The 16,028-nt window shown below is 42.1% G+C and overlaps 1 protein-coding gene across 1 annotated transcript in view; it reads right to left on the bottom strand.

The window, feature by feature from the left end:
• The window catches only part of map1lc3a (microtubule associated protein 1 light chain 3 alpha), a 37,741-nt gene extending 24,273 nt beyond the window's left edge, over nt 1–13,468 (bottom strand). The window contains exon 1 of the mRNA XM_008110007.3: nt 13,148–13,468. Within this exon, the coding sequence (XP_008108214.1) occupies nt 13,148–13,187 (40 nt within the window). The 5' untranslated portion in view covers nt 13,188–13,468. The remainder of the gene's footprint in view (nt 1–13,147) is intronic.
• Between the last annotated feature and the right edge of the window lie 2,560 nt (nt 13,469–16,028).

Here is a 16,028-nt window from a genome sequence, read left to right as displayed (position 1 = left end):
AAGACTGCCAGAGCACAGTCATGGGTCTGCTCTAATACAGAGCTGCTACTATAATTAGACATAGTGAAGCAACCAACTCAGGTATTTTGAAGGGTGCATCTACTCAGTAAAAATTAATGAAGTTTGACACCACTTTAATTGCCACAGATCAGTGCTATGGAATCCTGGAGTTGTAGTTTGGTGAGGCATCAACACCATTTGGCAGGGAAGGACAAAGACCTTGTAAAAGTGCAACTCCTGTGATTCCACAGCATTGAGCCATGACAATTAAAGTGGTGTCAAACTGCATTAAATCTGTCATGTAGATGCACCCAGGTTACACTCCTGCAACTGCTTCCTTCTATTAGAGGACATAGCTTTTTATCACTGATTGAAAAGACGACCAGGCCCAACAATTAGGCAAAGTGAGACTGAAATGGATTTGGGGGGGGGGGGGGGGCAGGGGACACTATGCTATCATCAGTATTGAAGAAAGAAGACCCCCTCAGTCTGGTTAGCTTTTGTACATGAAATTATTTCAGGCAGCAATAAATCCTCTCTCTACATGCTCACCTGTACAGTCCACTTTATGTCAGCACAGAGCTATAATCACCATGTTCAGATAAATGGCACTAATTTGACTACACAGTTGAATGACTTAAAACAGAAGTCCTAAAGTTCAGCATCAAGGGCTCTTAAGTAACTTTAGCAGTTACAGACTAAGAGGCCAGGTAATTCTATGGATTAGTGACTGATTAAATAAGAGGAAGCAAGGTTTAGGAGGAAACAGGTGCCATCAAGCAATTCAAAATTGTGGAAATCCGAACAGGCAGGAACAGCAGCAAAAAGAACTCTCTAGAAAAATGAATAACAAAATGGTACTGAAATTTTAATGGTATTTAGAAAGTCAGGCTAACTGTTATATTAATACCAATTAAATAACAAGAAAGTGACCAACCAGGAAGGTTCCTGATTTAAAAAAAAGAGAGAGAGAGCTTTAATAAATGGCTGTTAATTATCGCACAGCGGTGGGAGAGAATGGTGTCAGAGTTTATTAGAAAAGAAACTAAGAATAGCTAATATCATAATGCCTTTACACAATGTATGAGGTTACCACATAAGGAACACTAAATGTAAAAAAACAAAGATTCAGGAATAGAAAAATGAAGTGATCAAGAAGAACAAACATGCAAAAATTTGAGGTTTTTTGAAAGCACAAGATTAAAAGGGGGAGAGGCATAATTAAAAGTCAGACTATAGAAAGGTTATTTTTTGTACTACAGTTCTCAAAATCCATCTTAATGCAGACTTAATGTTGACTATGGCTAGGGAATCTGAGAACTGTTGTCCAAAAACAGGTTTGCCAAGCCATTAGAATGTCTTTCTTCTTGCTAGAAACATGATGTTGGACTACTTGGACCCTCGGCTCTTGAAATGTTATTACTGTGACTGATTCTGGAACTGTTCTTACATATTAGGATCAACAGCCTTGGAAAAGTTTCTGGACAAAAAATATCATTATTCAGCAAATCTGCTAAGAACTTGGTTTCAAAAGCGATTCAGGGTTCCACAAATATTGCTGTATGCTTTCTCACACAAAAATATTTATTTGGCCTATCGTTCTGGAGACAGCTGTGTGTGCAGAAGTCATGTGGCAAAACAGATTGCATAGCAGTATTTCTGGGCCAGATTGCAAACTGATAGTTGAAGACAGGAGGAAGGAACTCAAGATAAAAAAAAATACACGTTCAAACTTCTGTGAGGACATTATGGGGAAAAGCTGAAATGGCATTTCATTATGCTGCTTAAAGACCCCATCTACACTGCCCTATAATCCAGTTTCAGAATGCAGATTAACTGCATTTACTGGATTATAGGGCAGTGCAGAGTCACATAATCCGGTTCAAATTCAATCTGCATTATATGAATCTACACCAGTGATTCTCAACCTGTGGGTCTCCAGATGTTTTGGCCTTCAACTCCCAGAAATCTTAACAGCTGGTAAACTGGCTGGGATTTTTGGGAGTTGTAGGCCAAAACATCTGGGGACTCACAGGTTGAGAACCACTGGTCTACATTGACCATTATAATGCAGTTTAAACTGTATTACATGGCAGTGTAGATGAGGCCTTTGACATGCAATGTTAAACCTGTTCTAATTCTTTAGTGCCGAAGATGACAATTTTCTTGGAGAACTAAGAAGAAACGGCATTTACAAAAATGGATTCTCAGGGATATGTAATGTATTTTACTACTGAAATCTAATGTTTTCTAAAAGAAATGCGATGAGCACTATAGTCCGTTTTGATCTTGTATGTTGTAGTATCTTAAAATAATTTTTCTGCTGCTCACTTCTGCCCCAACTTTATCCCCTCTTCTGTTTGTAACCTTCAGAGCATTTTTAAGTTGCTGTTAAGGAACTGTTTTGATTCAGTTTTGTTCCTTTCCAACTCCTTGGCCAATGCTGTTGCGTACCATAGGACAAAGGCTGCATCTATACTGTAACACTGACATCATTTTAACCACCATGGGTCAATGCTATGGAATCCTGGGATTTGTCGTTTGATGAGACACCCATCTTTTTGTCATAGCAGGCTAAAGACTGTAAAACTGCAACTCCTTAATCCCATAGCATTGAGCCAGTTAAAGTGATATCAAACTGAATTAATTCTACCATGTAGATGCACCCCAAGTTCTTTTCCCTGCTATGAGAAGACACAGCTGAGAGTCAAACATTTTCAGTCCCCAAAAATCCCATGATAGAATTCTCATTAGTCAGAAACAACTTGGAAGGCACACAACAAAAACAAAAGAAAACCTAACCAAAAGAATTATGGACTGCATCCAAAATCCTGCTATAAACGCTTCTTTCCAGGAAAATATGATTGTGGGGAAAAACAAACAAATCTCAACTGTGAGAACACCAGCAGTTTAAACTAAACGGATTGTGAAAGCAGCAGCATTTCTATCAAAGACATCTTGCAAAATTTCTAGAGATTCCCTCTAGGAACTTTCCCTCCAACTGTCAACAAGCTCTAAACTTTGTTTCATGAAGTGATAGGCGAGTGTTTTGTAAACACTGATTCTCGTGACTGTTGGCGTTGCTCCTGCTTCCCTTCTAGGCCTATCCCACATTGCTGCAAACTTTGTACAAAAGCCAGGAGAGCTCTTGAACTCCAGCTATCTTCCTCCGCTCTGCCTTTTAAAGGAGAAGAAGAAAGCAGGCCCTGCTTTACTTTCTCTAGAGCGAAGTTAGCAACACAGATGGGAGGGCAGCTACTACCTCCCTCTCCTTCCCAGAAAGAATTTAACAAACCAGTCAGCTGAGGGAGCAAAAAGGGCATATGGAAAATAAGCTGAAAGGAACACGTAAGCGGCACAGCTGCCTTGCCTGACCTCGCCATCCCAACCCCCTGCTCTTTGGAGGCTATTTTAATCCTGTTTGCTTTTAAACTGGTCAGCTGGGGATGGTAGGGGAGGGCGTCTGAAGCCGGGCCAAGTGCACCACCCTTCTCCTATTTGTCCCGCCCCTTGGCCTCTAAAGCAGCTATCCCGGACAAAATCACAGCAGAAACTTTGGAGAGGGTTGGAGAAGCCAAACATCCAACCCCTTTGTGTTCTGTTTTTCTGGAGGAAGTCAGTTCAGTTTCTGGAGGAAGTCAGGTTGGGTGGCAACCTGTGCTGGACGGGGTTGCACTCCCCCTGAAATCACAGGTCCGCAGTTTGGGGGTCCTCCTGGATTCAGCGCTGACGCTTGAAGCGCAGGTGTCGGCGGTGGCCGGGAGGGCTTTTGCACAACTCAAACTTGTGCGCCAACTGCGACCATACCTCGTGAAGTCTGACTTGACCACGGTGGTGCATGCATTAGTTACCTCTAGACTGGACTACTGTAATGCGCTCTACGTGGGGCTTCCCTTGAAGACGGCCCGGAAGTTACAGCTGGTCCAACGTTCGGCCGCCAGACTAATAACGGGGGCGAGTTACAGGGAGAGATCTACTCCCCTGTTTAAGGAGCTCCACTGGCTGCCGTTCATCTTCCGGTCCCAATTCAAGGTGCAGACCATCATTTATAAAGCCCTAAACGGTTTGGGACCCGCCTACCTTCGTGACCGTATCTCCTACCATAAACCTGCCCGACCTCTCCGATCATCGGGGGAGGCCCTCCTGTCGCCACTACCTATATCTCAGGCTCGCCTTGTAGGAACAAGGGAGAGGGCCTTCTCTGCGGTGGCCCCTCGCTTGTGGAACTCGCTGCCCATTGAAATCAGGCAAGCCCCCACCCTTTTAGCCTTCAGGAAAGATTTAAAAACATGGCTCTTCCGGTGTGCTTTCGGAGAGTAAATGTTCTATGCTACTCCCCCCCGATATTTATCCTCTAGACTGGTTCACTATCTGATGTCCCGTCCCTCGAGGTTTTATTCTGATCCCTTTCTCACCCAGAGTTTTAATTTTTAATCTAGTTTTTAAATGTAGTATTCATGCGGCCCGCTCGTGTTATATTGCTGTTTTGATCTTATGTTGTACTGTTTATTTTATGTAATGTATTATTTAATTGTATTATGTTATGGTTTATTGTATTGTCTTGGGCATGGCCCCATGTAAGCCGCCCCGAGTCCCTGTTGGGGAGATGGTGGCGGGGTATAAATAAAGTTTTATTATTATTATTATTATTCAAGAGAGGTGGTGCAAGCAGACACAAAAGCAGCCACACACCTCAGGGTCACAAAAACCCAGCAGTGTTTTTATGTCTGTTAATCATTCCTGATTGAGTTCCTGGCAAAAGGGTGGGTGAGTCGGTGTTCTGTAACAACAACAACATTCAAGACTGGCTCATCGAGAGTCAAGTGAGCTACAGAGTTAGGAAACAGGCAGCAACAAAGCAACACGTGATTGCATAACAGTACCATTTCTATGGTGGTTAAGGAGGACAATGTTCCTTACAATCTGCCTTGTTTGTTCCCCACGATAAGCCTGTGAAATATCCTAGATACTCATGTATAAGTCTACAGATTTTAATCAAAAACTGACCAACCCCTCTCTTTCTGTGTTAACTTATCCACATGTCAATGTGGCGCCTTAACTTTCATCCTGGAAAAGATCTAAAAGAAGCACCAAACTCCTATAATTTCTCCACTGTAACACTGTTCTTTACTTTTTCTGAATGCCCAGGTGGGAAAATGGCAACAGTGACAGAGGTGGCTCATCCCCTGAGGTAGCATTGGTGCTTTCCCCTCTACATAGATCAACTTTCGACATATTCACAGGGTATATCAAGATCCAAAATTTTGGTCCTCAAACCAGCCCTCAATTTATACGTATATCTGGTAGGTCATGCAGGATTCATCTCTTCCCAGTTGTTGCTGGAAAGGCACCCTTACCCAGATTTTCCTGATAGTTTATCTACTTTTAAGACAGGCAGAAACTAAGCAGATGATCTTTTCAAGGCCACTGTGTTACAACTGTAGAATTTATGTCTGTCATATATTTGTTAAGAAATAAGAGAAATATAAGGGATGAGGAGGAAGGATGGCATTCTCATAACTAGTCTGTTTCAGATATCTACTTAAAGCTTTTTGAGTTTATAAGTAAGCTAAGATTTTAAACCATGCCAGGTCCTTAGACCATAGAAATTCAAAGCACGTCTGTGTCCTCAAACATGTTTGCACAATACTTAGTGCACGAGACAAGCACACAACAACCAAGGTAACAGTGTCATAAAACACTGAAATAGCAGCTATATTAATTTAAAGCCATATCACAAGCTTACTCAGAAACTGCCTATTGAAAAACATCTTGGAGAGGAATTCAGACTGTCTCCAACTTCTTCACCAAGACATCACTAAGGGATTGCTAAGGTCTCGGGAACAGCTGTCAGAGTGACAGAAACCAAGCATGAGAGCAGCTCAGCAATGTAATCTCATCTTTTCTGGACAGTCCAAGCCAGCCGGTATATTTAGTAGGATATGTTGCCAAGCAAGAGCACAAGTATGCTCTTGGCGCTGGGTGATCTGAGTTACTAGATAGAAAATTTATTGGGATAATAAAAGAAATCTAGTAAAGGTAAAGGTTTCCCCTTTATATTAAGTCTAGTCATGTCCGACTCTGGGTGATGGTCTCATCTCCGTTTCTAAGTCGAAGAGTTGCCGTAGTCCATCAATGCTTCCAAGGTCATGCGGCTGGCATGACTGCATGGAGTGCTGTTACCTTCCTGAACAGTACCTATTGATCTACTCACATTTGCATGTTTTCAAACTGCTAGGTTGGCAAAAGCTGGGGCTAACAGTGGGAGCTCACCCCGCTCCCTGGAATTGAACCGCTGAACTTTCGGTCTGCAAGTTCAGCAGCTCAGCTGGTTTAACCCACTGCGTCATCTATTTGATGCAAATATGTGTCAATGGGCTTGGATTTGCAATCTATTAACAATCAAGCAATGTGTTGTCGAAGGCTTTCATGGTCGGGATCACAGGGTTGTTGTATGTTTTCCGGGCTGTATGGCCATGTTCCAGAAATATTCTCTCCTGACGTTTCGCCCACATTTATGGCAGGCATCCTCAGAAGTTGTAGGGTCAAGCAATGCCTCAATATAATTATAAATAGAATTTATTTCAAGCACGAAAAGAAAATTATTCTTATGGGTAGTGTCTGACTCTGGTGAAGAATATCCAGGGCCGCCCTAAGACATTTAGCTTTCTGGAATAGCATGGAACTCAACATTTATTTTGGCACAAGGTTCAGAAGAATCTCTTAATAACCTCATAACTAGGCATAAACATGAAATACAGTAGAGTCTCGCTTATCCAAGCTCCGCTTATCCAAGTTTCTGTATTATCCAACGCAGTTTGCCTTTTAGTAGTCAATGTTTTTGTAGTCAATTTTTCAATAAATTGCAAAATTTTGGTGCTAAATTCATACAGTAATTATTACATAATGTTATCGTGTACTGAACTGCTTTTTCTATCCATTTGTTGTAAAGCATAGTGTTTTGGTGCTTAATTTGTAAAATCATAACATAATTTGATGTTTAATAGACCTTTCCTTAATCCCTCCTTATTATCCAACATTTTCGCTTATCCAATGTTCTGCCGGCCCGTTTATGTTGGATAAGTGAGACTCTACTGTAATAACAAAGGAAATAGCCACCAATCTGCTTTCTTCTCATGAAATCTGGAACCTGCTGCAGGAACCAGATGCCTCACTCTCTCTTATGCTGGGGCTGTTCCAGAACATATCGTACACCCCTGCATTTTGCACAGCATCCCAAACACTTAAAAATGCTAATTCAACAAGACTGTTTTGACAGAAGAAGGAAGGAACCCTCGCTAAATATCCTAGCAAGACCTTCAGGGATGAAAGCAGATGGAAGTAGAGATCTATGGTAAGATCTCCCAATCTTTAACAAGAAAACATATCTTTTCAATAATACATCCAGTATAAATTGGTGAACCTAGCCTTATCTGTACAGGATTCTGTTTCTTAATTTCTCAAAGCCCAATTTTTCTCCAAACATTACAGAAGGGGTTATGTCTTTCCACTATATTTTATTATCTAGAATGACCCTCAACGTGCTTATTAATCTCACTGGAGAAAAATATAGATAACAGCAAAATGATACTATTTGAATCAGGGATAACTTTTTATAGCCTTTTCAAGAATAGTAGCTGCACACAAAACTGAAGCATGCTCCTATGCTGCTTTAAAATAAAACACAGCAACAAAGCATGTCAGAAGCTCTGATCGCAGATTTGCCATCTCACATTTACTTTAACCTTCAGATTACAAAGCCTCAAGTAAGAGAACATTAGAGTCCTTGCATCTGGGAGTGCTTTCTCTCTCTTTAATTTCTGATTACATTCAATGACATGATTAGGATGCTAATCCAACATCTGACACGAGTTATTTCTTTTCAGTCTTTAATTCAGCATCTATAAAATTAGAAAAAAACAATCTCTCCATCGGAAAGATGTAAAGCTGAAAAATTATCAAAGCAGTCACTTGTCCAGTTATTACGAATGGGTGAAACTGCCTCCAAGGCAATGGGTCAAGGCAGCTTTTATAATGTGGGGAAAACTCTTATGTACCACAAATACACAAAAAGCCAGATTGTTCTGGCTATGATAAAGATTTACAAGATTATGAACGTTATGGGATGTATCAAAAAAGAGAGACAACACTGTCTTATTCTCATACAACACTATAATTCACCCAGTTGACATTGATAGGTAGTAGGGATGCAGGACAAAGGAAATGTTTTCTTATAATTAACACATCATTCTCTGCCACAAGATAAAGCAGTCTTCTTGAATGCATTCCTGAATGGCTCTTAAGGAGGATTAGAAATGTTCATGGTACAGTTCTGGAGACATAAAATGTTGGGATATTCACTTCTAAATGTTAAATGCTGGCTATAAAGTGAAAGAAAAATATTTATAGAAAAACCAACAAAATAGAAGCTGGAAATCAATTCTTAAAACTAATGTATGGATATGTTGATAGTTTTGGAGTTATAGAGATGTGTGTCAGTTAAGCAATTGTTGTCTAAGTATGTCTATGTTTATATATTCTTTGTGTGTGTGTTTTATTGTCAAACATTTAATTAATATTTAATTATGTTCAAAAAAGAAGAAATGCTTGTAGTAGAAATGCAGGGCTGTTAATCACAACAATTAAATAAATATTCCATGTTTGGAGACCATTTATCTCTGGTCATCAGTTTTAGTGGTATCCAAAAAGGTTATGTGAAAGACTCCTCCTCCCATAGGAGCCCACCTGGGAAATGAGATCCTCAAAAGAGTCATTTTAGCATTTCCAAAGAGTAATTTCAGGCTTAGGTTCAAGAATAAGAAATATAGGGATATCTCTGAAATGCCATCTCAGTGATGAATCTTCTTCCCAATCACAACCAAGCTGGCTTTATCGTTTTTGAAGTTCTGGCAGGTAGTCAAACACATGTTACAGTTGGCCCTCCATATCCAGAGATTCTGTGTCAAGGGATTTAAGCCAGCCATGACATTAAATATGGGGGAGGGGGAATCCAAAAAGCAAAATTTGATTTTGCTATTTTATATAAGAGTCACAATTTGACTACACAATTATGTATAATGGAACTTGTGCATCTACAGATTTTGGTATCCATAGAAAGTCCTGGAATTGATACCAAGGACCCACTGTATTCTGTTTGGTCATTTGTTTTTACAAAAATGAACTTTATATTTGTTTTAACCTACTTTGAAAGAAATGTATGCAATACATTATAGTACTCTTTTTGAGAGCCTTGATAAGTCAAAAATCAATTAATACTTTTAATAATAAGCTAAATAGCTAGCTACTGTTCAAAACTAGATAATTGATGAAACTTTTGTCTGATCTACAAGGGGTTTTGCTATGTTTATTTCCTATGTGACCCAGAAGTGTTTATGGTGTTATATGGAAAAGGCTGCTGCACAGCTTTTTCCATTGCAAAAAAGGGACAATAATGATGCCCATAATGCTCATGTTCAATAATCTGTACTAGCGTTTCATTTATTTCTCACTTTAATTCCCAGTGCAGGACCCAAGGCAGAGAGTACAGCATGTGCTACTAAAAGCTGTCCTTAGAAACTATTATAAATATAACAATATTATGATGCAGCAACTATAACAATCTACATATGAAAACAAACAAATGATGTTTTGACTTGCAAAAAGATCCCCCTAAAATTGCATCTGACATAATGCAGGTCTTCTAACGGCAACACTGTTTTTAACAAAAGTATAAGGAAGTAAAAATGAATGGTATTTCAACAAACTAAGAGGAAATGCAAAGCTGAGAAACAATCTTCTGAAGCATCACATACACAAACACAACAGTTTTACAGCTGAACACTTTAAAACCACTCAACTGGTTCTTCAAGTTACCATTTGAAAGCCCATAGCATTTAACTTTGTAAAGTAAAAGAAAGTGGAAAAAGTAAGGCTGCAATACAGATGGATTGATTTACTAAAGGATGCTAGAGCTCTGAGTTTGAGCGAGGCTGTTGATGACTAGGGCTCTGGGGGTCCATCTACATTACAAGTCTGAGCTTTCCAAACTGTGTCAGACACATTAGTATGTTGGTTGCTGTGTGCATCATACAAATGTAACAAGAAACCTCCAAGTCTGTAAGAAATATGCAAAAAATATTAAAAATATAAATGAAAGACTTTCATGAGATATGTTGTGTCCCCATGCATTTCATTATTACAATTTATGGATGTGTCTGTGCTTCTCATTTGTTTCACTTTCAGTTTGCTTGCAAAACTAAATTACTGTGTTGTGAATTGATTTGACGTGGTTTATGTTAAATTCCATTGTTATGTTTTAACTTATTTTTTGGTGAACCTTCATATTGATTAGGTTATTGTTTTATTTTTATATTTTATGTTGTCCTGTTTGCATTGTTGCTGTTTTGTAAGCTGCACTAACCCCCCCCCCAGGGGGGGTCCGCAAGGCGGGTGTCAGAGGGGGCACCAAAGATCATCAGAAAACACATATTTCTGATGGGTTTTAGGAACCCCTTTGGCAAAGAAGTCTGAAGATCGCTCCTCCTGTCCTTCTATTCCTTTTTGGAAACAGATGGTGAATCTTCGCACCAAAAGCCCTCCTCCTGCTGTAACCGCATGCAGGGAGAACTACAGCTACCATCATGTTTGGTCAGTCCCCACCCCAAACTCCACCAGTATTCAAAGTTGGTCATATTGGGTATTTGTGCCAAGTTTGGTCCAGATCCATCAGTTGGGTGCATATTGCTCTGACTATTATAACTCCCAACCTGTCAGTTGGGAGGTCAGTTCCCTCGAAACCCCCACCAGTATTCAAAGCTTGGCATGCTGGGTATGTGTAGAAAGTTTACTAGTTCCATCACCACTATGGTACAGGGTGCCCTCTGAATGTTGGTGAACTACAATTCCCAGAATTCAAAACAGCCCCCCCCCCCCCAAAACCACCAGTATTCAATGTTGACCATGTAGGTAGTGTGACAAGTTTGGTGCAGATCCATTGTGGGTTCAGAGTGCTCTTTGATTGTAAGTTAACTATAAATCCCAGCAACGACAACTCCCAAATGACAAAACCAATCCCCCCCAACTCCACCAGTATTCAAATTTGGGCGTATTGGGTATTTGTGCCAAATTTGGTCCAGTGAATGAAAATACATCCTGCATATCAGATATTTACATTATGATTCATAACAGTAGAAAAATTACAGTTATAAAGTAGCAACGAAAATAATTTTATGGTTGGGGGTCACCACAACATGAGAAACTGTATTAAGGGGTCACGGTATTAGGAAGGATGAGAACCACTGCTCTAGGAAGATGGGGTGGGATATAAATAAAGATATTATTATTATTATTATTATTATTATTATTATTATTATTATTATTATTAAGAGGTTTTGATCTGGGAAAAAGCCAGGCCACACCTACTCTCTCCAACTGCCTACAGGGAAGATTTCTATGCTGTGGTGCTGCTGGTGAAATGTCCGAAATGCCTGTGCTCCCACAAAGCACTTGGCTCCTGCTAAGTCTAGGGGGTTTCTTTGGCTCTGAAGCAGCTTTCCAGCTCCGCTCGCCAAGCTCATCACTGCAGCGGCTTGGACCACAGGAGCAGGGTTCCTTCCTTCCTTCCACTTGCAGGCAATGACATCACCAGCCGGGCGGCTGCTGCAGCGGCAGCTAATTACCTTTGGCTTCCTCCCTCCTTGCCCTGCCTGGCTCAGCAGCAGGAAACCTGAACACTGAAGCAAAACAAAGAGTCAACCTGGCCAGTTGCTCCTCCCCCTCTGGTCTGGGGAGCTCAGTAGTTTTCCAAGGGGTGGGACATGCACAGCTATTTGAATAGGGAGTTTCAGATTACTAGGGAAGATGGGAAAGGGAGTCAGTAGCAGCAAAGGACACCATTTCCCTAGTATTGTGAGGAAGTAGTGCTCACTCAGTTCTCTTTGCCACAGATCAATACTAGGAGAACCAGAGCAAAGCTTCCTCTCCCTTGCCACACTAGAACAAACTCTATTTGGGTCGTCCATTCTCTCCTCTAACCAATAGGCAAAAGGATGTGCATCCAGCCAAATATTTACTTTTCTGGAGTATTGCAAAACATATGGTGATGTGACTAGGGCGAAAACATACACATGGCAAAGCACACCATTTGGAAGGGGGCACCTTGAACAGGTGAACACGCCTCTTGTGTTTCTTCTTGCACTAGGCATTCCCTTCCATGGCAAAACTAAATCTCAGGGGGGCTTCCAGAAAGGTGGGGCAGAAAGAAAGGCATCTTGTGTGTCTGCGAGACTTCAAGTCGCTTGTCCACTTATGGCAAGTCATGAATTTGCGTAGGAAAGGGGTACTTTGAAGTGGTTTTGCCAGTTCCTTCCTGTTTAGATCAGGCATGGGCAAACTTGGGCCTTCTCGCCAGGTGTTTTGGACTTCAACTCCCACCACTGCTTAAGCGGCTGAGGGGAAAAAGGAAAGGGCCTGAGGCTGTTAGCAATGGTGGGAGCTGAAGTCCAAAACACCTGGAGGGAAGGCCCAAGTTTGCCCATGCCTGATCTAGACCCTACAGCACTTGAGGGAAGGGTCTTCCTTTGGGACTGCTACTCCCAGAATCTCCTGGCTGAGTGAAAGTCCCCAAAGGCTCCTAAAAGTTCTAGCAAGCAGCATTTTGGGGCAGAAGGGTCAAGGCAAGATCTTATCTCTGCCTTCAAGACGCCTAGTGACTTATGTATGGCGATCCCACGAATTTGCATCGGGTTTCGTTAGGTAAGGAATACTGGTTTTTCTAGTTCCATGCCCCAAAATATACGCTACAGCACCTGACGTTCCTTGGCGGCTTCCCATCCTGAGAAGAAGAAAGAGGAGGACACCAGGTGCCCCTCTGCGCAGCGCCTCGGGATCCCTTTGCGCCCCCCTTGGTTCACCCCCTTTCCCCAAACAGAGGAGCCCCGTTTTGGTACCCTTGGCTTCCCCGAGGGGATTGGGGAAGGGCACGGGGGCAAGAAGGGCGAAGGGCTCCCTCCCCTCCGAAGGACACGGCCGCTTCTCCACCCTCCCCTCCCTCCCCTCCATGGCGCCGCGCTGCCTTCCCCAGGGCCTGGGCGGGGAAAGGCACAGAAAGGCTCTCGCTTTCTCTTTTTCCGCGCTCTTAGGCACTTACAGAAGCTCCGCCGCTGCTTGAAAGGCCGGTCCGACGGCATCTCGGTCCCGGGGACTGCCGAGAGAGAAATGGCAGGGGTTTAAGGAAGGCTCACGGCGCCTTCGAAGAGCGCAACCGATGGGGAAGCGGTGGCGGAGGTGGCAGCAACAATAGCAGGTGCCCAGCAGCGCTCCCTCCCTCTCCGCCGAGGCCTGCCTTTCCTCCTCTGCTCCTCGTCCCTCAGTCTGCTCCGGGTCAAACGAGCTCCAGCGACTCACTCCCGAAGCAGCAGCAGCGGCAACAGTGACTTCATCGGCAGCCTCCTTCCAGGGGGAGGCGCCCGGCCCCGCCCCTTCTGCAGTGCGGCCTCTGGGCGGCCCTTGGCGAAGAGGAGGCGGATGGAGAGAAGGTCCAGCGTCGCAGGAGGGAAGCGTGCAGTCGCAGAGAGTGCCACAGGTCATGGGCAGAGTGCAGATACACGAATCAGGGAACATGAAAGGCACGGCAGACTAACCCAACCAGAGAAGTCAGCCATAGCAGAGCAATTGATGGACCAACCTGGACACAGCGTATTGTTTGAGAACACAGAAAATGCTTGAAGAATGTATACTTATATATTTTGATTGATGAATTGATAAAAAATTAAGAGAAGTCCTTGACCATTCTTAACCACCATGTCAGACCACACAGAGAAGCCATGGAAGTCCACAAGCATGTGGACAATTTCAACAGAAAGGAGGGAACCATGAAAATGAACAAAATCTTATCTGAACTGTTTGGGTTATTGAAGGTGTGTGAGTGTTAAGAGGGAAAGCCAGAACTCTGTCCCTCATTTTTACTTTTATTTATTTATTTATTTATTTACAGTATTTATATTCCGCCTTTCTCACCCCGAAGGGGACTCAGGGCTGATCACAATGTACACATACATGGCAAACATTCAATGCCATATGAATATAGAGAGAGACACAGAGGCAATTTAACCTTCTCCAGCTTCCAGCTTCCTGAGGGTATGCTAGATTCGGACCACAGGGGGAGCAGCTGCTTCATCATCTACTATGACGTCGACTTCCTCATTCCAAATGCTGGACAATTTTTATGGTGTCGTAAATTAATTAAATTAGCCTCCCCACATAAGTGGTACCTACATTTCCTACTTGATAGATGCAACTATCTTTCAGGTTGCTTAGGTCAACGAGCTGGTCTAATTTTAATGATCGGGCGCTCACTTGACATAGGCTGGCTTCGAACTCATGACTTCTTGGTCATAGTGATTTATTGCAGCTGATCTAGACCCTACAGCACTTGAGGGAAGGGTCTTCTTTTGGGACTATCACTCCCAGAATCTCCTGGCTGAATGAAAGTCCCCAAAGGCTCCTAAAAGTTCTAGCAGACAGCATTTGGGGGGAAGGGTCAAGGCAAGATCTTATCTCTGACTTCAAGACGCCTAGTGACTTATGTATGGCAATCCCACGAATTTGCTTCGGGTTTCCTTAGGTAAGGTATACTGGTTTTTCCAGTTCCATGTTCCAAAATATACCCTACAGCACCTGGCATTATAAACTAACAGGTACAGATAGAATATTCCTAATCTGAAATACTTAGGACCCAGAAGCATTAGGGGATTTTGGAGACATCATGAGATATTTAGAAATTGATTGTTGCATTCCTTCATATCATTTCTAACTTTTGGCAACCCTACAGCAGGATTTTCTGGGACTGAAAGAGTGTGACTAATCCAAGATTACCCAGTGACTTTCCATGATTGAGTGGAGAATGCCAAAGATCATGTGCAAAGTGCAGATCCTGATCTGCTGGCTCCTGCTCCTAATAAATTAGAATCATTGAAGGGATATGTATGTTAGAGAAAGAGAGAGGGCCTGAGCTGTCCCTCTTTTTACTTTGAAATTACAAGTGCAGGTTCAGGTTGACTATTCCTTATCCAAAATGCTTGGAACTCATGTTTTGGATTTTGGACAGACCATATCTTGGACATAGGTTGTTGTATGTCTTCAAGACATTTCTTACTTTTGGCGACCCTATTACGGGATTGTCCAGGGCTGAGAGAATGTGACTCGCCCAAGGCTACTTTGTGGGTCTCCATGACTGAATGGGGAATCAAACCCTGGTCTCCAGTCTTAATACACTGCATCATACTGAAGATGAGACCCAAGCCTAAACATGAAAATCATTTATGTTTCATGTATACCTTACACATCTTGCCTGAAGGTACTTTTTAGAAACAATATTTGAAAATAACTGCATGCATGAAACAAAGTTGTGTATATTGAACCATCAGAAAGTAAAGGTGTCAGTATCTCAACTGCCCATGTAGACATTTTTGGATTTTAGAGCATTTTTGGATAAGGTATATTCGATTGCAAGAAGTTCAGCTTGCCCTCAAAATGTCTTGCTTTGAAACCAGCACTTTACCCAGGCTTTGAAAGACAAAGCAATAAGAAATCAGAGGACAACCCATCCCTAAACCACCCCTAAAAGAACCTAAAAGGTTTGTCCTCTTCTACTGCTACCACTAGTGCATATAACCATATATTAATGCCCATTGTGCTAGTTTTTTTAATGACAACGTATAATCAGAAGCAGAACATGCGAAGAAAGGGGGCCACAGAGCACATACAAATTGGTCTTCCTCACCATTGAACAGTTTGACAAAATAACAAAAGGTCTATCAGGAAATGTGGGATCAGGAAAGAACTTTCATTTACAGTCATCGCAGGCAGGTTTGAGGGTTCCTCGTTATATTTACAGTAACAGTAACAAGCAAAGAGGAATAGACACTGCTTTCTCTTCTCTTTTTATCTTTAAAAACCCTGTGAAGTTGGCCTGAGATTATCAGTCTCTCAAAGTCTCCAACTGAGATTCCTGGCTGAGAAATCAATCA

This window comes from Anolis carolinensis, chromosome 4 (assembly GCF_035594765.1).
Source record: "Anolis carolinensis isolate JA03-04 chromosome 4, rAnoCar3.1.pri, whole genome shotgun sequence".
NCBI lineage: Eukaryota > Metazoa > Chordata > Lepidosauria > Squamata > Dactyloidae > Anolis > Anolis carolinensis.
This window is presented reverse-complemented; position numbering and strand designations above follow the sequence as displayed.